This window comes from Calonectris borealis, chromosome 1 (genome assembly GCF_964195595.1).
Source record: "Calonectris borealis chromosome 1, bCalBor7.hap1.2, whole genome shotgun sequence".
Lineage (NCBI taxonomy): Eukaryota > Metazoa > Chordata > Aves > Procellariiformes > Procellariidae > Calonectris > Calonectris borealis.
In genome coordinates this window covers 161222379-161243962 of record NC_134312.1, presented here as the reverse complement: position 1 = coordinate 161243962, position 21584 = coordinate 161222379, and the positions used below count along the sequence as shown (strand labels likewise).

Here is a 21584-nt window from a genome sequence, read left to right as displayed (position 1 = left end):
AAACTACTGTAATGAATATTTTAAAATAATACCTCCAACACCTTCTAACATAGTGTCATGGCTTAACCCTAGCCAGCAACTCAGCCCCACACAGCCACTCACTCACTCCCTCCCAGTGGGATTGGGGAGAGAATCGGAAAAGCAAAAGTGAGAAAACTCGTGGGCTGAGATTAAAACAGTTTAATAGGTAAAGCAAAAGCCACACACTCAAGCAGAGTAAACCAAGGAATTCATTCACTGCTTCCCATCGGCAGGCAGGTGTTCAGCCATCTCCAGGAAAGCAGGGCTCCATCACATGTAATGGTGACTTGGGAAGACAAACGCCATCTCTCCGAACGTCCCCCTCTTCCTTCTTCTTCCCCCAGCTTTATATGCTGAGCATGACGTCATATGGTATGGAATATCCCGTTGACCAGTTGGGTCAGCTGTCCTGGCTGTGTCCCCTCCCAGCTTCTCGTGCACCCCCAGCCTCCTCGCTGGTGGGGTGGGGTGAGAAGCAGAAAAGGCCTTGACTCTGTAAGCACGCTTAGCAATAACGAAAACATCCCTGTATCCCAGCACAAATCCAAACCATAGCCCCATACTAGCTACTATGAAGAAAATTAACTCTATCCCAGCCAAAACCAGCACACATAGATTAAGAACGAGCCTTCTGGGGAGTAGGGGCTAATGAAGCAATGGCTGAGAATTGTAGTATTTTGAAGATAATTTCTCTCAGGCTTCCTGTTTGCTTCTGGGTTTTGGTTGCTTTTTTGGGGGAAAAGCATTTTGTAACTCTTCAGGTACAAGTAATCTATTTAGGTTCCTTTTACTTCTGTTGCTCCCTATGAAAGGTCAAAATACTCAACAGTATTTTGCGCTTCCAATACAAAACTTTCAGTTGCTGTTTTTTTCCCCCCAGTTAAGTAATATTTAAAGGGGTGTTTATTTTGCCCTGTAGACAAAGGGGAAAGAAATCTACCCCATCAAAGTGAGGTGACCATTTTAGGTGTCTGGATTCCCTGCATTCTCTGTAGAAAGCTGATAGAAAGACAAGGAGGCACCTCTGGGAGGGGACTTAGTCCACTGAAAATCAGAGTCTGCATAGTGGAACAAGATAACATCATCTGGGCAAAAGCTGGGCCACCCTGTTTTGTGCAGTGATACTGGGTCGGATACTTTCACATCAACTCAGTATACCTAATCCTACAAATATGTAAGAGTTTAAGTACCTGCCTTCAGTCACACTAGATGTTTATGGTTTGCATTATCAGAGGATGAATGATAAGAAATATCATAATTTCAAGTGAAGTGAATAGGTGATTAATTTATGACAAGCTTTCTTTAGTGGTTTAGATTTCTCCATTCAGATCTGGAATGCTTAAACTCTTCTGGCTTTATTCTCTGTAGGGTCACACCAAGATCAATGCCTTCAACTGGGCTAAGGTTCGAAAGCTGAGCTTCAAGAGGAAACGTTTTCTTATCAAACTACGGCCTGATGTGAATGTAAGTCCTTGTCAGGAATTGATGAAGTTGACAAAAGGTTATTTGGTAAATTTCTACTCACAGATCAAACATAGGTTTTTATCACCTCAAGAAGATTATTTTTTTTTTTAATTAATTGCTTATGTTCCTTGTTGGTACTGCACATACCAACCTGGCATCTCAGGTGAGCTGTCCCAGCAAAGGAGATGTAAACTGAATGTCAGAGTTGTCTTCTGGCTGCGACTCTGATACTATATCATCAATTCTTAAGTTATAGCGGGTAAACCACCTCTTCTCGTTAGTGTTAAGACCACTGCTTTATATCTGTCATATTTGTCAATGAAAGGAAATTTGAGCAATAGCTCTGATACTGCCAGGCAGATCAGTGATGTCTCAAAGTGGGAGGGATGGGACCTGTTAAGCCTGAAAGCCAGTGAGCTGGGAAAAAGCTTTTTTTTTGTAGCATAGCGCCTGCTTTGTCGATGCATCTCTGTAATGTGTTTTGCTTGCTTGCTTACATTGCAAATACTATCTCAATTTTCAGAGTTCATTCCAGGACACCCTGGAATTCCTTATGGCCAGTCGAGATTTTTGCAAGTCTTTCTGGAAGATCTGTGTGGAGCATCATGCCTTTTTCAGGCTTTTTGAGGAACCTAAACCAAAGCCTAAACCCGTTCTTTTTTCTAGAGGTTCATCATTTAGGTTCAGGTAAGACCACCGTTGTTGTCTCCCCATTTCAAAATCACATCCATAATGAACTAGGATTAAACCTATTATTTTCGGCTCCCCTTTTTTACATTGTAGTTTGCTCCTTTATATTTTCCATTGCATCTTCTCAGCCAGAACAGTGCAAAGAACACTAGGGAAAAAGCCTACGTTCATTTTGTAGTAGCTGTTGCAAAGTAGCTTTCTGGAGGTAAAATATAAAGTATATAGGTTCCAGCTGGTTTCACATAAGAAAATCCACAGAGTCCTAAGCAACACTAGCTACCAACTTTTTGGCACTCTTTGGATCCTCTGCTTCGAGGATGGGATCTTTCCCATATATCAGAGTAGAGATTTGTATTTTCATTGCATGTCCCTGTGGTAAAGCCATCTCTATGCAGTTAAAAGCAATGGCTTGTCTTTATGCTGAGACCTTTATGCTTGCAAAGGGTTTATGTGAGATGACCACCTCTGCTAAGACCAAGTCTACCTGCGATATTTTTAGAACTGTGGAAATGTTTTTAATTATTGGGTTATTGGGTTTTTTTCTTACACTGGCAGAAGCCTCATTGTAGATGTCGTATTGTGTATGCCAGGGTGGGAAATCCTTTCATTCATACAGCTTATTTTGTTTGCGAAGCTGATATAAGCTGAACAGCCAGAAACCCTCTTTGCTGAGATAAACTGTACACTCTGGTTGCCTTGCACAAGAACATAGTAGATATGGCTGTTCTCTCTTCCCTCTTTGTTTCCTGCCTGCAAAGTAAATTAAGTAAGATGGAAGGACCTGTGTTAGGGTAAACAAGCTATAATCATTAAGTTTCTGCCTGAGTAAATAGAAGACTGTAGGTGTATTCAACTTACCTCCTGGTTTGGAGAGCAGGTTTTGGCTACGTCCTCCACTCTCTGTGAGCTGTGCTGCATAGATTCAATAACTTTTTCCAGGCCTTGTGGTAATTCAATTAGTTTAAAGCCTGTGATGAAGTGCTGGGCTTTCTCACTACTTTTTCATGGCCTGTAGCAGAAGGGGAGAGAGGGATTTCCAGCCTAAATCTCTGCAGAAAATGTATGTATGTTTAGTTGATGTGTTTCATATTAGCAACTGAGTCAAGAAATGCACTTCAGTGGTTTTCATCATGGTTCCAGGGTTTACTGATACCAGGTAAAACTGGTATTTGACTCTCAAAAGGATTCAGGAATGTTCTTTGCTCATGAGAGGAAAACTTAACCATGGCTTAACTTTCTATTGTGGTGACTTTAACGGATTTAACGGAGTTAAATCCAGTTGGTGGCCGGTCACGAGTGCTGTTCCCCGGGGCTCAGTTTTGGGGCCGGTCCTGTTCAATCTTTATCAATGATCTGGATGAGGGGATCGAGTGCTCCCTCAGTAAGTTTGCAGATGACACCAAGCTGGGCGGGAGTGTTGATCTGCTGGAGGGTAGGAAGGCTCTGCAGAGGGACCTGGACAGGCTGGATCGATGGGCTGAGGCCAACTGTATGAGGTTCAACAAGGCCAAGTGCCGGGTCCTGCACTTGGGTCACAACAACCCCAGGCAATGCTACAGGCTTGGGGAAGAGTGGCTGGAAAGCTGCCCGGAGGAAAAGGACCTGGGGGTGCTGATTGACAGCCGGCTGAACATGAGCCAGCAGTGTGCCCAGGTGGCCAAGAAGGCCAACGGCATCCTGGCCTGTATCAGAAATAGTGTGGCCAGCAGGAGTAGGGAGGTGATCGTGCCCCTGTACTCGGCACTGGTGAGGCTGCACCTCGAATCCTGTGTTCAGTTTTGGGCCCCTCACTACAAGAAGGACATGGAGGTGCTGGAGCGTGTCCAGAGAAGGGCAACGAAGCTGGTGGAGGGCCTGGAGCACAAGCCTTGTGAGGAGCGGCTGAGGGAACTGGGGTTGTTTAGCCTGGAGAAGAGGAGGCTGAGGGGAGACCTCATCGCGCTCTACAACTACCTGGAAGGAGGTTGTAGCGAGGTGGGTGTTGGTCTCTTCTCCCAAGTAACTAGCGATAGGACGAGAGGAAATGGCCTCAAGTTGCGCCAAGGGAGGTTTAGATTGGACATTAGGAGAAATTTCTTTACTGGAAGAGTGGTCAGGCCTTGGAACAGGCTGCCCAGGGAAGTGGTGGAGTCACCATCCCTGGAGGTATTTAAAAGACGTGTAGATGAGGCGCTTAGGGACATGGTTTAGTGGTCATGGTGGTGTTGGGTTGACAGTTGGACTCGATGATCTTAGAGGTCCTTTCCAATCTTAATGGTTCTATGATTCTATGACTTCCCAGTAATGTAGTACCCTATAAAGGGCACATAACTGAATTTAGGCAGTTCTGAAATAGCATCAAAAAGTAGCTCTGTAGCAAAAAAAAAAAAAAAAACAAAAGAGGTAAGTAACAGGCAAAATGATAAAAATCTATGTGTATCTGACCAGGTCCACTTATGATCTTACATGAGTTTTGCTGATAGTGACAAATACTTTTCTGGTTGCTCTGACTTCATACGCAGGCCACATACATGTTTATGACGACCAGGTGGTATATTGTGTTAAATGTTGCAAATTCAGTATCTCAGACTGATATTTTAACTGTGGTTTTCTCCCAGTGGTCGGACTCAGAAGCAAGTTCTTGACTACGTTAAAGAAGGAGGGCACAAAAAAGTGCAGTTTGAAAGGTGAGAGGAAATAAATGAACTATCCCAATATGTTTTAATCAAAGAAAAGTCGTGATTTCCAGTTAGTTATATTCTCTTCTTGGCACAGTCCAAGTGAAAAATTCCTTCTTTGCCGGTTTGACAGTTTTTCACTTGTATAATATCCTCTTGGCCCTGAATGTTTTGGCAGAAGTTGACATAACCTATAGTTTACTTAAAATCAATAGTCTTCAATCTTTTTTTTGTCAGTGAGTGTCCTACTATCACAGGTAACTTCCTCCCATATTAATTTGCACCTTTTTCGGTGGGATGTGGTTAATGTATGTGAGCAGACATATTCACCTCAGAATAAAACTGAAAGTAACAGGAAAAGGTATAGCCAACCTCAGGGGAGAGGTCTCCAGGGAAGGCTTCCAACTTGCTAGAGCCAGTTCTGTCTGAACTCATCTTGCTCATGGTGAGCTGAAAGTAATGGCCAAAATGCCACAAAGACCATGACAACAGTTCATTGCTTATGACTCATGTTCTGGTGATACACCATTTTTGCTTCAGTGCCTCTCCCTTTTCTTACAATGGTATGTTTGCAACACGTAGCACATTTAAATTTTACAGAAAGGAGGAACGTTAATCTGTTTTGGAGCAAACTTTTATGAAAGCTGCTATTCAAAGGTTTTGTTTTAAAGGAGGCATGTCTCTTGATTTCTATTTGTAGAAAAAACTGAAATGGCATCTTACTGTGATTTTCTTTTTATCTCCAGGAAACACAGCAAGATTCATTCCATCAGGAGTCTGACTGCACAGCCTTCAGAACAGCATACAGAGGTGCCAAAACAAGTCAGTGATGTTGATGAAACCCTGGATCATGCCTTTTAAACATTTCTTGTTACATTACCCTCCACCGATTGCTGTTTTGAAACTCTAGGAGCATCGTTTTCTGCTCACTTTCCATTTAACTGGGAGCCCTGGGTGTCTTAAGTTTTAGGTTCTGCAAGTGGAACAGGTTCATATCCACTGTGGAGCAGAGTTGCTTCCAGACAACCAGACAAATACAAATAGTGAGCTTGTCTGAGCTGTACTAATGACCATCTGAAAAATTGCAACCCACAGTGTTACTGCTGGGGTCCTAGATTGTAGCTGGTTATTGCATCTGGGAAAAGTTTAATTCTTTTCCTTCACTGGGGGTCTTGGTTGTCCATGACAAGGTGTTTTGTTTTGCTATATTAACCAGGGAGGAGAAGAATCATTTCCTTATAAAAATTACAGCTCTGGACTTTTAAGCTGTTATCTTTGGTAGATACCTAATGTATTTGTCTTATGTTAATAGCTGTTATGTGTTAGGAGTTTGCAAATCCAATAGCCCAATAGTGGCGAGGTTGCAGCAGCTAGATGTTCCCAGGTCCAGCTAGTAGTAAGGCTGAGCATGTATTCACAATAGGCACCCACATAAAAGCACATGTACAATGTATATACACGAATACACACAGCCAGCCGCACAGGTAAACACAAACAGAAAACAGTACTCCCACAAGCACAAACAGTGTCAGTGGCCTCACCCTGTTCCACTCTTTGGCTAATCAGGATGAAAGTTCATTAGTGGAAAATATGTATACATATATATGATATGGATCTCTCCTGCAACTAGTCTTAGACACTCAGTCTATCCAGTAGCAGGCCCCTGGATCCTCAGGCCTCCCAGTGGCTAGTACTGGACATACAAGCCTCCAAGGCTCACATCCCCACTCCAGTTGTCGGTACTCAGATCTACACACACACGCACACGCACACTATGAGTTCCTCCAGTAATTCATCTTGGACACCCAGTCTACCCAGTAACTGACAGCTGGGTACCCTGGTTCCCAGTTCCCTCACATACAGACACATGCACGTCAAAGGTGTCTCTCCAATAGCTGGTCCAGATTTACGACATTACCAGTAATTGACCCCCAGGCCCCATGGCCTTTCTAGTGTCTGGCCTGACTTACGGGTGCTCCAGTACTTGGCTCCCAACTCTCTTACCCTACTTGCCAACTAGTCCAGTTTAATGTTTGCTAGCAATTGCACATTGACCTACCCACCTAATCAATATGGACGTGCTCTGGTCTCTCCAGTTGCTGGCATCCCAGCCACATCCAGACCATGGACTGATGGCTCTACTGGGACAGCCCCCAGAGGAGCCAGGTCAGGGAGCTCCATTTCCCTGCCTGGGTTGCTCCACCTGCCAGTGTTTCTCTGTGCTCCCCTGTGTTTGTGGAGGCGAACCTTTAATCACCTAACCTTACGTTAGGTAGAGCTTAAATGGCAGGAGCAAGCTACTAGGTTAATGTATTTAAGAATGCTACACGCACCTTCACCTTCCTTGCATTGCTTCCTTTTGATATTCACAAGCTCTCTCATTCCTGCAAATTTGAGAACTTCAGAGAATTCTGCTATAAATGCAGCTCATTTCAAGTATCTTTTAATATTTTAATATTGCTAAGACAAGCTGAGGTACATGGAGCATGGCTGCTGGGCAGATGCGGCATATTTCTCTGTGCAGAAAAGCCAGCCCAGGAATTAGTGGCAGGTATGCTCCAGGGATTGAATGTGGGGTGTTCAAAAGCCCACACATGGCTTTTTTAATGTATGTAAGTAGGCTGTGCAAAATTTGTCTTATGCATTTATCTTTTTTGTCCCTCCAGCTTCTTAGAGTAGTGCAAACAGGTTGATGTTCTTAGTGTTGATGGATGCCTTAGGTCATTGAAACACCTCAAATACCCCTTTTTACATATCACCAAATTCTGTCTGCCTTCTCTTCCCTTGCTTAGTTTATGGATTTTTCTGTTCTTAAGATCAGAGACCTCTTTTTTTTTTTTCTAATTCATTTTGAAGCTTGGGTTACCTCTTCTGCTTTCAAGAGACTCCTATGTTGCTGCAAGATGCAGTGCAAAATTCTGGTGCATAATTACACATAGCCTTTTCCCTCTGGCTCCCTTCCCTCCCAAACCTCTGCCCTCCCACCCCTCCCTTCCCCTTTGTCTCCCCCTTGCCTTCCCTCCTTTATCTTTCCAGAGCTCTAGCTTTGCCTATGGAGACGACAATGATGCTGCAGCAGTGCAGAGCTGCCGGCAAGGGAAGGAATTGAAGGCTTCAACAGAAGGCACTGGACAGCACAAGAGCCCTTCCTTGAAGAAGAGCCCAAAGGAAGGCAGAAAGGTGGATGGAGCAGTGGTGTCAACAGTGGAGGAGGAAGAGGAGGCTGCTAAGGACAGGATGCAGCAGAACAGACCTCAGTCACAGCAACCAAGCACAGGTCCAGCTTCCAGGGCTGCTCATGGCAGCAGCACCTCCATTCCTTTCATTGACTGCAGTGATGTAGATAGCGAGTATGATCTCCTCAGAGGACAAATAACCCGGTCATATTCCCAAACAAATGACAATTATGAGGGTGATTTGACCAGTGGTGCCTATATTCACTATAGAGATGAAAATCGCAATAGAACTAGATACAGGGATTCCTCAGCCTCTATAAAGTCTTCCCAGTATCTCTCTGAAGAGTACCTTGATGATAACCCAGCTAATCTCTCCTTCTACACTGGGGGAAGCCCCAGGATGCCAAGGCACAGCTCACTGGTTGATGAAATGTTTAGAGGGCCAGGAAGCCGTAGTCCGCTGGCCACTCCATTGCCTCCCAGTAGCAAAGGGTCAAGCCCTAACGTGAGCCTGAGTAGAACTGGCTCTCAGGGTTATGTCTCAGAAAATGGGCATGACTGCAGGGTGAGGACTGGGGAGGATGATAGCCATGCCAGTAGCTGCCATGGGTATAGCAGATATTCTCCAGGTTCTCAACGGCCTCGTGCACAGAAAATCCCAAATCTCTGCAATAAATCAGTTACAGATCCATTTATCCTGAGCCAGATATCCTCAACCCCTGGGCAGGAGTATAGATCAGAGAGATATTGTAAAGGAGATGGGGTGGCTAAGATGTCTTCTCCAGAAGGCAAAATGATGGCCAACGGTATGCCGGCTGGGGCACAGTCAAAGCAGAGCCCAGTCATGCAGTCGCTGCATGCCAGTGGTGTGATGGATCACATGGCTGCAATCCAGATGATGGAGGGCTCCACCAGCAGTGGGACAGAATCTAGTGATTCTGACTCAGAAATCATTAACCCCTTCACTCACCCCCTGGTGTTTGGAAATCCCATTGTGCTGAGTTCCTCTCCCATGCCTAGAAATAAGTACTCCTTTGGAAGCCTTCAGCTTGATGAGGAGGTAGAGGAGGATGTGTCTGTTGGCCTCAGTGATGAAGATGGTGTGCAGGTCTTCAGCTGCTAGGGACGGGCATATGAGACCAGTGGATACTGTGATTGCTCATTAGAGTGATTGCATCTTCTGGGGCTCGTGAAGAGTGGCTGGTAATTCCAGCGCATGGGCTATTTCAAATGTTATCATTGTACTAACCAGCCAGAGGGAAGGGATGCTAGAAATATAATAATACAGATAAGTCTCAGTGAAGTTTAATAGTAATGCGTCTCCTCTGAAAGGCAGGAGGAGAGGAAACTGTTACTGATTTAGGTACCTTTGTAAGACTTTATACACTCACCTGTTCTTTGTATGAAGTCATATTTTAGGTATATATTGTAGCTTCTTTGACACTTGACTAGTTATTTTGACAAAACAAACAAGGATGAAATTAATAGGTACGTTGTGCTCTTTTGTATATCTATTACAATTTTTTTTCTCTCCCATATAAGGAGAGCAACTTATGAGTGCCTCAACAGAGTTAGGGGAAAAAAATTAAACTTACGGCCAAATGCAGGCAGCTTGATATTCAAGACCAAGACTTGTTGAAATCTTGAAATATGCTGGAAAATCTTGTCATAGCAAGAATGTGTTTGGTCTACTCATCTTCATAACCCATTTTATAATCTTAACTGATGAACTGAAGATACAAATTAGGCACGTGTACAGGAACAATGACAGTATTGGCTTTTTCTTCAGTGGGTTCAACACGCTGATTTGGTGATGGAGATTTTGAAACTCCAAACTCTTCCTTGGGCAAGAAAGAGAACAAGATGAAAGATATAATTCCAGTGTAAAAAACTTAGATTGAAACAGCTCTAATGAAGAGTGGTATGCGTATTACTTGCAAGGCAATCCTTTCTATCCTTTATCAGTGTGGTATAAAGATTAATTGCAAGAGCTTTTTTCCCCTTATTCTTTCAGTGGAATTATTCACAGAGACATCAGAGTTCTGTTATGGGTGACTTTTGGTGGGGGGTTTGGAGATGGTGGCTGTTTGATTTTATTTTTTGCTTTGATCATGAAAAATCTTTATCTGTACAGGATCCAATTAGTCTGTCTTAGGCTATTTTTTTTAAGAGTGCCACCTCATAAATTTTTCATCCCCTGACATAGATAATGATGGGACTAACTGTGGTCCAGGCTGATTGTCTTCTGTTCTGTATGTAGAGTAGCAAGATTGTGGCATGTGTGCAGAAGGACAGAGATACCAATTATTTGTAAACTTCCTTTTCACAGGCTAAAAGTGTTGAGAATTAAGGCTGTATGCTAATAAAATCTGTTTCTAGTTTCTTCAAGTTAATTAAGAAAATCCAGATGAAAGGTCTCCTGTATGGAAAGTGTCCTGCAGTTATTAGAGCTGGGAGACAAGATGTGCTCTTTAACACTGGCCTTAATTTTAACTGTTATATATTTTTCTTGTGGGGGAAGGGAACTAAATTTGAGAATTTTAAGTGATGAACAACAGTATTGACTGAACTGCAGGTCACTTGCAGTGATCTGCATCATGCAGTATATGCGAGCAGCAATGAATAATCCACCCACATAAGTACTGATGAACAAGTTACAGGACTTTGTAAATCTAGACAATATAAAATTTTCAAGATCATTTTTACAAAAATAATAAAATAAGAAGTCTCTTTAATTTTTCTAATGCCTTGGTCTATGCACATTTTAACAGAGTTTAATCTAAGTGAAGGATATTTAAAAACATACCTACAGTAGTTAGGCATGTCTTGTTATATACTTTACTTTTTTGCAGTAAAATATATCTTCATGTAAATTTAAGTTTTAACCTGCTCATCCCCTTTTAGTTGCTGGTTTTCTTAAAGATTAGATACTTCATTTTTGAACAGGAATGATTTAAAGCATCTCTTTAGACAGTGATATTTTGGTGACAGGGAATGCTCTTGTTTGTTCCTGTAGTCTAAAGCATGAATCTAGAAACAGTGAGACTGATAATTAGGGAGAAGCTTGCTTGTATATTATTCTAAAAGAAGGTGGTTCGTGTTTTGGATTTAGAATAGCTGTAAAATAATTGCCTTTAACTTCTCAATATTTAAGATGAAATATAGCTAGTTGAAGCCTGCATTAGCAGATATCGTGAGCATGGGGAGTGGGTGCATGAGTCTCCTTTTAATTTTTTTGCTGCCTGTGCAGCAAAAGTACCAGTAGTAATATTATACAGTAAAGTAATAGCCATCTGGACAGATGAATTAATTGCTTTGTTAGCCAGTAAAATTAGAGTTCAAGTAATGGATTTTCAACAAAAGGATTTGCAGTCGTTTCTGCTACTTAAGAAAAGTGGATAGGTTTCATACTGTTCGGATTTAAGTGAATATAAAATTTTATAAGTGGTGTTTACTGTTTTGCATCCTTTCAAATACTGGTTTCAGGCCTGATTTCTTCTCTCATATGCCTACAAAGATAACGGATTTATAATTTTACAAGAACAGACCTGCTGGTAGCTGGAGTTAGCTTAGTTGTTAATAAAGTATCTCAACAGTTTTTTTTTTCCTTTTGAATATTATTCTCAAAAATGAAATATGAGGATTTATCTCTGACTATTTTCTATCATCTGGCATTTTTTCAACTTTAAATGTTTAAGTGATTGTCATTTTAACACATGTGGAATTCTTCCAGTTTGAAAAAATAAACTTGGTAAATTACATAGGAGATAATTTCATTTAGGATGAATCATTTTTGCAGCATTCTTTATGCCACTGAAGTTCGGTTTAATATCAGAAGACAAGCATTTAATTAAAAACAGTCTGTGGGCCAAATTCCTCCACCAGACATGTGGTTCATATCTGGGCGCTTGCCAAGAATGGCAAGTGAGAGAGCAGTTTTAAATTGATGTTTTCACATAGGATCAGGTCCCTCAGAATTCATCTGGGAGTTTGTTTCTGTGGGACAAATACAGAAGGGCCTTGGAGGAAGGAACAGAAACCTTCAGGCAAGACTGAGGATGAGACGAGATGGGGGAACTCTTGTTGTTCTAGTTCACAAAGCACACAGAGAAGAGGAGCTTGTCAGTTCAACTTAGTTGTTGCAAGTATTGATTAATCGGCATACCCTGGTCAACGGCAGTGGTCTAAGCATACCTGTGTCTCAAGTCTAACAGAGGTAGCTATAGACCAAGTAAAAAATTTGATTTTCCCACCAATTCCAGTAGATTTTGGAGTGTAGCTGACAGTACTGTAGATTCACCGTTCTAAATTTTTTTATTCACAAGAATTAACTTTTAAATCCCATATTATTGAAGTGCCCACATATCCTTAGGCAGTTGCTACAAATGAGCTAACTGAATCCTGGCAAGATCAAGTACCTACGTCTACTCCAAATGAGTAGTCCTGAGCCACTCATCTTCTGTCCTTCCAGAGGGCGTGGAGGAAGCCTCTTGCTGGGCTGTCCAGACGGCTTATCGCTGTGCTGAACCAACTCTGACCACGTAGTTGGATGAATATGGAGTCTATCTGCAAAAGCAGTTTAGGGGTTTGTCACAAAATAACATGCAGATGTGGTTAGCAACTTAGTCTATGGATAAAAGGCACTCTGATTCTTTCTTTGCTATTCCAAGTACTTGACCATGTTCAATCATCTGCTACAATGAATGAAAAAAAATCGTATGTCAGACAATTTTAAGTTTTCTCCAGCTCACCAGCAGCTCAAACGTACTGTGTCCTGTTGGGATCTTCTGAAGGGTTTTTTTTCATATCAGCCTTTCCTAGAATCTAGTTTTCCTCAGTGACATGGGATATAAAATTTGGAATAAATTTGGCTAGATGAAGGAAACGTGGATAGTGGCAAGTTGATGTAGGAGCCAGGACCTACGTAGGATATTGCAGGTACGGAGTTTTGAATAATTGATATCTGAATGACCTAAACTACACTGGTTTTGGTTTAAGTCCATATCCCTCAGCAAACATATTCCTTGTGCATGACCGAGAGGGGTGTTCTCTGAAGATGATGTGCACCTAGTGCTGCCTTTGTCTCAAATTACCCATAGCTCATAGACCTGCCTAACATGTACCATCCCCTTAACCATTGTAGTGCATGCTATATACAAATTATATCAAAGAAAAACTGGAAGAGAAATTTCTGTAGCTGAAAAATGTCAACATGTACCTGGAAGTTTTTAGGTTTGCTGTATTTGAATTATGTGTACATTATGTGAGCTATATGGAGCTGAGATCAATTACGAAGTAGATGATTAGCGTAATGAGAGAGTTACATGTTAATAATTTGAAAAATTAAATCAATCTACCAGTTTGCTTCAAGGTTAAAGGGCATGCAAAATTAGATAGATTTTTCTCGACAGAGCAGCATTGGCAATGCTGAATGTAATCATTAGAACCCAGCAAAGGGTGAAAAAACAATGGTTTGTGAATTAGTTCACTAAATGGGGCTAGTATTATTAGACTAGACTGCTTTAGGACTTGGTTTTTCCTCCTTGAATATTTGTAGGGCTGGTTTCTGTTTGCACAGATGTTTGTGGAGCAGCTGGTATTAGTTGAAGCAGCTGTATTCATTCTGAAGCAGTAGCATTCATGCCAGAAGTTCCTTTCTGGTCTCTCTGTACATGCAATTACTTGGTGGTGACTGGAGAAAGTCAAATGGAAAATGGGGTAGACAGATCTAAAACCTGTTTATAGCTCCTTCTTTTCTTCACTAAGAAGCAGAGATGTTTTAAATTCTGTCTTCTGTCCCACGATAAACACGGACACGTGCAGAGTCTCCATAGTCAACTAGAATTTCTTCTGGGGGGCTTCAGGGTTGGGAAGAAAAAGGAAAGGAGAAGAATAAGAAATATCTTATGCACACTAAAAATATCTAGCCTTATTTATTTACAGTTCCTTTTGGCATAGTGTGCTTTCCACTCTTTTCCTGAGAATATAAAGCCCCAGTAGCTTCTTAAGGTACTTGGAGGGCAAGAATTGTGTTGATTGGTTGAACTCATGAAGCAGACCTGATTTTGAATATTGAAAACCAGCGATTCAGATCTCATCAGTATGATTTATATGCAATTAGCATGAATTGTGGCTATTTCTGGAACAGTTCTTCAACAGAAGAAAGGATGTCTGACCTATAAATTGTGTCAAATATCGTGTTTGTTTAACTAGTCTCATTTGTCATAATGAGGCATTAGACTGCTGTCAGAGATGACTTTAGAATGAAGTTTTAATTGCTGCAATTTAACTTCTAATGATGAAAAACAAATTAACAATCCAAGTTTTTCCCAACTTCCACACGTGTGTGAAGGATTTGGGTGTCACCTTTGTGCACAAGGATGTAGACCACTGGAGATCACTCATTCAGCAGCGTGGTTGTTACTGGCTGGAAGGGACAGTAAGTGTGAAGGAAAGAGATTCTGTGTTCAGGCGTGTATAAAGTGAAGGAAGCCAAAGTCCCTTTTAGTCTTCCAATAATGCTTCTCTCTCTGAACGGTGTAGTTTCTTAAGACAGCTTCTGTACATTTTAGCACATCTCTTTCCTTTTCATTTAGGGGATCAATCCTCTTCTCCATACCAAATAAGAGAGACCCTAAATATATGAGGGAAGTTGAATCTTCTGGAACCATTTTTAATATATACACCTTCCTTTCGTTAGCTGCTGTCAGGCACAAGTGGTAGGAGAACAGTCCTTTTGTCAGAAACCCAACTGCTTGTTGGTATCTCCTACTCGATGATGGTTTTGGTGTTTCTGATTGTAAGTGACTGATGCACATCAGGAGGTCCCAAAGATTAGACTAATGTGTAACTTTTCTCAAATGTGGGTAGCAGCAGTCTCTGGTTTCAGTCAGGCTACATTAGGAAAAATTTTTGCCTGCGCCATCAGGTTCTGGAAGGGAAGGAAATTTAAATCCTAGGAAATTAAAATTAACAAAATCTTTTCTCTTCTATTTCAGTAATTTCTATAGTTGCTGAAATATACCTGGACAAGGGCACATATCTTATTTAGTTATTTAGAAGGGAAATAATTCTTGTGCAACATGTGGATCCTGAACAAAGGCATTTTCTGCATTCCTACAGTTAGACTCTGTAGTGCCATTGATATTTTAAAATACAGAACTTCTACTTAAAAATCAAAGGCATCATATGAATAAAAAGCGTAGTTTGGGTGACATGTAGCAGTTCTTTAGAGTGTTTTGTCTTCTGTTCTAATTCTGTGGTCTATAAAGAGCGTGTAGAATAAGCTTGTTTTATGTTGTTTGTTATTAAAAGCAGTGAGCACTTTCTTTTAAATGTTATGAGATCTGGAAAGCCTGTGTGTCTGGCTAAGCTGTGTATTCACAGGCATGTTTTTCACAAGTATGAGTGTAAATAATGGTGGTGTTATTGCATTAAAGGGGGTAAAGACCTTGGGATCATATATTTGCATGACATGATGGTAAATACTTAGTTTGCTCTAGAATTATTAGAGTTTTAAGGTATAATTTTTATTGATGATTTTTTTTGTAAAGTTTTGACCCCTGAGAACCATAAAAATCCACAGTTCCTACTGATAAAAATTAACTCTAAAGCCAGTAATGATACAGCTGTCACTGACTGAACATGGAAGGTTGAAGGAAAATGAATGCTTTCTGATTCAAGAGCTTTCAAGCTTGTTAAAATTAGATTAGATGCTTTCTTTAAAATGCTGCAAATCCTGTTTTGATAAAAAAACAGGTTTTTGCCTTTGATGGTTTACAGCAAGATCAGAGGTAGGTGTCTCTGTTTAGTTCAGTGAATGTTAGAGCTCATGCCTATTGCTTTTCCGTGAGGCACTTAAAAATCTTTGATTAGCTGAACCCTTATTTTTCCCCTTTCCTGCTAAAAAACTCACCTGGACCCACTAACAAAAGTTCATAAGCTTGGCAGTGTTTCACCTATCCAGCCCTTTCCTGATTTCTGTGTGTGCACATGCATAGATTTTTTTTAATAACTCTCAATAGTCAAAATTAATTTTTAAAACTGAAAATGCTGGGGACTTCATTCTCATTTTTGTCATTTGTTTAATACCGTTCAAAGAGAAACATTTTTTGTTTCATTGTATGCACTGTTTTGTGAGCATGTACCTCTCTGGGAGGAAAAGCCTTTTCAATGTTCTGTCTATCCTCAAAGCATGGTGTATCTTCTATTCCTTGCATTGTTTGGAGCACTGTCTCAATGTCCTTTTACTGCAGAAATACCTATTTGTACTGGGAGTACCTAATTCCTCTTATTACAGTGATCCTGTCTCATAGAGCACTCCACACCTCAGAATTGGAGAAAACCCCCACCAGGCTGTGAGTCTCAAGTTGCGAAATCACAACATGCTGAGGAGCAGAAGAGTGGAAGGAGGGAGGGAGGAAGTCTCTTTTCCAGGGCGTTTGGGCTCCATTGAGCACAATTGGATTGCCCTTCATTTCCTAATGAAGGCTGCACCCAACGATGATCAAGTCCGTCTGCTGTAGCTCGTAAGCAGGATCACTGCAGTCTTGGGGAGATGTCTTGTTGAAATGGACAGTATCTGGCATAAGCTTACATGCGGGCTGAACATTTTCAATTCCATTGTAGCACTGTGTCATGTTGGTTTAAAGACAAACGAACAAAAGCAAACCAACCCTAACCCTGGTTACAGCAGGGAATCCTTCTATATGTTGCTCTATTTCTGTCTGGAAGGATCAAGGCTAGACAAAGGACTGATGCCCAGTGACCTTGTATTCTTCCCAGGCTCTAATGTTCACTCTTTGTTCTTAAGATGTGTGTATACCCTGATGTAGGCCAACAGCAGTTACTGTCTGATTTCACACTCACCGCTGTCTAATACTGCAGTATACCAATAAAGCATGGACCTATACCAACTGGAGAGGTTGCTGGCTACTAAACCAACACCAAGCTTGATGAGACTATAAGCATGTCAAGCCATTTAACTGTGTATGCATGGAATTAATTTTTTTTAATTATTTTTCATTTTACCTGTACTGAAGGCTTTTACTCATTCTAACTGGTATTTTGCTGTAAAACTGTCACCGGTTTAATTGTTCTGTCCATTTGCTGGCTGATGCTTTGTCCTCAATATGAGAAAATCGGTTCATTGAGAAGGTGCACCGTTCTCCCAAATCCCTGCCACTCACTGCCACTCTTGCCATGGGCACGCATTTTGAAGCTGTGAAGTCAAAGCGAACCTTTCTCCCTGTCGTGTTCCTCTTCAAGCCAGGCGGGGTTATTGCTTATGTGTGACATTGGATCTCTTCCCGAGTTGTTTTTTTCTTCCTGTTCTTCCTCAAATTCTTTGGTACTGTGTTCAGGGATGTTTGTACATGAATTTCTGGTTGATGTATAACTACTTTTCAAGATTCTTAATTCTAGCAAACTGTATCGAGCACTCCAGCTTGGTTTGTTTAATGGGAAAAAGGAGTGCAGTTTGATGAACTGGTCCCCCTTGAGCTTTCATGGAAGTCAGTGGGGGTTTGTTCTTGCATTGGAGGAGATCAGAGCAGAATCTCCATCCCGTATCTCTTTTAGCTCAGCAGCGTGACTGTGCCCGGTTCACAGGTGGGGAGAGAAGGGATGGACACCATTATTAAACTCTTCTCCAATCTAAGGTACTTCAGTCATCAGTGAAGTGCATATGAAAACTCCTGCCACTTCATCTGGTGTTATCTGTCCCCCGTGTCATTTTGTACTATGTGTCTTTCTCTGACCAAAACTTTTAGGTAGAAGTTAGAGGTATGCAACCACTGTGATTGTGGAAGATTAAGCTAGACCTAACTGTGGCTACAGCAGTGACAGCTCTGTCAGATACTTTCTTATTAAAGAGCCTTCATAAGTGGTATGCTCAGTAATGCAAAGGACAAAGGGGCAACTGCTTGGGTTTCATCTACCAGATTGGAGTTTAGAAAACACTCATCTGCCCTTGAAGCAGAGTAAAAGCTTCCCCTGACTGCAGAGCAATCTGCAGAGCAGGTGTAAGAGAGAATAAGCCCTGCAATGTTCCAGGTATTGAGAAAGGCACTTTTCTGGATCTTAACACATTTTAATTTCTAATAATAAACCTATAAGCCTTGAGAAGAATATAACCCTTAACAGCTGAGTTAGAGTGAGCACTGTAGCTGTACATGAAGTTTTCCAGCAGAATTTCAGTCACCTTCAGAAATGGCTGATGTTTCCTCTCAGTTTCCATAATTGAGTAATTTTCACTTCTTGGTACTCCGCAGAGGAGGAGCATACCCAGGAGCATCTTACCACTGCTGTACTCTTCCTTGCTGTTAAAACACAGCGAATAGGGATGGGAACTGTTTCTTTTGAAGCAGATGCAGAACACTAAATGGCATGAGTTTGTTACTCAGCAGTTTCAGGAGAAAAGGAGTAGAGGAGGAGTATCTTCAGGATACATTGAGTCCCATTTATCTTCCTCGCAAAGAGGGGAGCCCTCACGTGTTACATTAAAGTCTCTAACTAGGGATTTCAGGTCATCTTATGCTGTATATGTAGTCAACAGAGGAAGAGGCAGCAGGCAGTTCAGCTCACGTATGATTTGAATTGACCTCTGGGAGGGACTTTCTTCATCAGCTGAAAAGTACTGATTTGAACTGTATTATCCCTGGTAGTGGGCATGTTTTAAAGTATAGCTCAGCCAGCCCAAGTCTCCATAGGCACCAACCTCAGCACCAGTCCCTATGGGTTAACGCCTGTGCATGACGGGAGCCTAGCGTAAAGCAGGTACTGCTGGTGGGATGGATCACGGCCAGCCAGCCCAGTGCAGAGCCAGCCTGCCCCTCTGCGGCTGGGCACCCGCAGCTTGCCATCACTCCCGTGCATTCCCACCACCAAATTGCAGCAGACAGCTGTGATGTGTGTTTTGACAGAGGTATAGCTATTAAGTATTTGATTTTAACCACTGGCTTCATTTTACTTAGCACATGGAACGTGTATGTTGATGGGGGGTGGTTTGAGACACGTGTAAAGCTAGGACGATAACCCATAGTTTCATGTCCTGTGGCCATGTAAAAAATGCCATTGTTGTTTCATAGATTTTTTTCAAGTTAGTTTTCAATCAAGGTTTACCTTTTCTGTCACTTTCCCTACTGCAGCACCTTTCCCTAAGGTCTGGAGAGTAAACTAGCTCAGTGGAACTAGGAACCACTCCAGGTATTTTGGCACTGGTGGGCTAATCCGGCATACCGTGATAAAGTGCATTCTCATTATTTGCCACTGTCATCAGCCAGTGTTTTTCTCTTCTTAAACACCAAGCCCAGAAAGGAATTGAAGCACATGCTTAACTCCTGCCTACTCCACCAAGGATATAATTTTAGTATGTGCTCAAGCAATCCTTGGATAAACATCCTTTTGTACTTGTCTCTTGGTTTGTGTGTATATAGTTGACTCCATTATATTTGAAAGATGGCCCAAGTCTGAATCTAAGTAAAAATTACTTGAAGTACGAGCAAAGCCAATTCCATGTTACCAGCCACAAACCTTTTAGGCCTCCGATGTGCTGTGCAGTACCACTTGATATCTGGCAACTGACATGCTAATAATTGCCTGTCAATCAATGAATCCTTTAGGGTAAATGTGAGGAATTTCAGTACCTTGTAAATAAGATTGGTCTTCTCCCTTCTGCTTCTGTTTATATTCTGCAGTATGTAGGTGATGAGCAGAGTCTGTATGAATATACTCTTCTGTGGCAGGAGGTCAGATGAAACACTGAGAAAAGACCACTCGGTTAATGCAGGTTATTTGTTCCCCACCTCCATGAAAAAGAGAAAGTCACTTCACAGCATTGCCGTGACCCATCAGCATGACACATGTCCTGATTGATTGGTGATGGGGGAGAGAAGACCTTCCATTTTCATTTCTTCATGACTTACCGATGTTCTCACAGCAGAACGAGTTTGTTTCCCACCTTTACCAGAATAAAATCCAATGTGTTGATCTTTATGGCTGTGTCAGTTGTAATTAGGCCCCACAATGTGCTAATGTAACAGCATTTTGAGGCCCTTTTGTAATATAGCCACTTTCTTATACCTAGCTTTAATTTTCACTTGTTCAGCGTATTGGCGGATGGGGTCTGACTGAGGTCTTGCTTGTGGTGGTTGGATTTGGTCACTGCTCATGTCCGTGTTGATACCAAAAAGGAGGATGTAGCATTTCAACTTGCTGCAAAATAACTTTGAGAATGTCAGTGATGTATCGGTGTGCAAGTCTTTAATCCATGGGGTGTATACTCAATGCTGTGAGCCACCAGGCACATTTTTTTGTGATACTTTCCATAATATTCGTGTCTTCCAAGGGTAGGTTAGGACGTCTTTTTAATTCATTGTCCATTTGATATTTTATAGTTTGAAATACTTGAGTTGTATTGATAAAAATTCCAGTACATCAGAAGTTAGATCTAGGATTATAAATAGGTAGGTAGATATGTTGATATATCTATATCTATCTATCACAGATAGGTGCTATTTAACTTCTAGACTATAATGCCTGCGAACTTCTCACAGAGGTGCAAATCATTTATTCGCTGTCGTATGACAGGCATAGTGCCAGAATTTCTTTGTTTCCACGTTTGAGGTGATATCTCTTTTCTTATGTCTTTTGTAATGTAGAGTTAAGTACTTTTAACCTTACAACCTTGCTATTAATCTGTTTCACTATTTCTCAATGATGAATTCCATTTCTTTTGAAAACACTGTATACAGTTGTGTGCTAGTGTCAATAAAATTGACATTTGTGTAACAAGCTGTGGCATTTTCTCAAATTTCACTGAACATTGATTTAGTGTGAAACTGTTGGTAAATCCTTTCTTGCTAGCTGTAATAATACAGCCCTTTATTTCAGACAAATACTGCTTTGACTTTGATTTATAATAGGCTACATAACTGTCATGATTACATAAACTGATAACTGTATTGTTTTTTTCCTTCTCTTTTCAAAGGAATGACATACAAACATGAACTGGTTTGGAATTGAAAAACATTCATGTTCTAGCAATAAATCTTGAGTTCTTCCAGAAAATAAATAGGTTTTACTACTGGCCTAATTATATTTATTGATGCCTCTGTTTACTGGAGTATCTCAGCTGTGTTGTAGCAACAGGAACACTTACCTATCATAACCTAGGGAGGACATAAACACATGATCGTAAAATGTGTTTGACCTTAATTATATACGGCCATGCATGTGTTTTACATTTAATCCTAGACAGCCTATTAGCTGTGGTAACCAAAAGCTTGTCATATTTTTTTGGTTGGATTTTAATGTATGATGCCGAAACAGTACAGACTGTAAATGTTCCTCCACACGACAGATCCATCTTCTCAAACAGGTTTAGATTTTCAGAGGTTTGGAGGAGGGGATAACTGGGAGAACACTGGGCATTTTTGGCAAACTCTTTCCTTTGTGCAGTCAGTAGTCTGGCTGCCTCCCAGAAGACAAAATGCTAATTTCAGTGATATTTAATGTAGTGTATGTGAATCCATGGAAGTGTAATTAATTGTCTAATTTTTTAATATTTTTAATCCAA

General features: G+C 41.2%; 1 protein-coding gene across 4 annotated transcripts in view; it reads left to right on the top strand.

Annotated features, from left to right (window-relative positions):
• The window catches only part of FARP1 (FERM, ARH/RhoGEF and pleckstrin domain protein 1), a 217866-nt gene that overhangs the window by 162920 nt on the left and 33362 nt on the right, over positions 1–21584 (top strand). For 2 of the 4 annotated variants that reach the window (XM_075138217.1, XM_075138208.1), the window contains 5 exons: positions 1390–1485; positions 2009–2172; positions 4773–4841; positions 5579–5642; positions 7869–8109. In XM_075138217.1, the coding sequence (XP_074994318.1) occupies positions 1390–1485; positions 2009–2172; positions 4773–4841; positions 5579–5642; positions 7869–8109 (634 nt within the window). Of the gene's footprint in view, positions 1–1389; positions 1486–2008; positions 2173–4772; positions 4842–5578; positions 5655–7868; positions 8110–21584 lie in introns of all 4 variants that reach the window. The other 2 variants (XM_075138188.1, XM_075138197.1) reach the window with 1 other exon arrangement.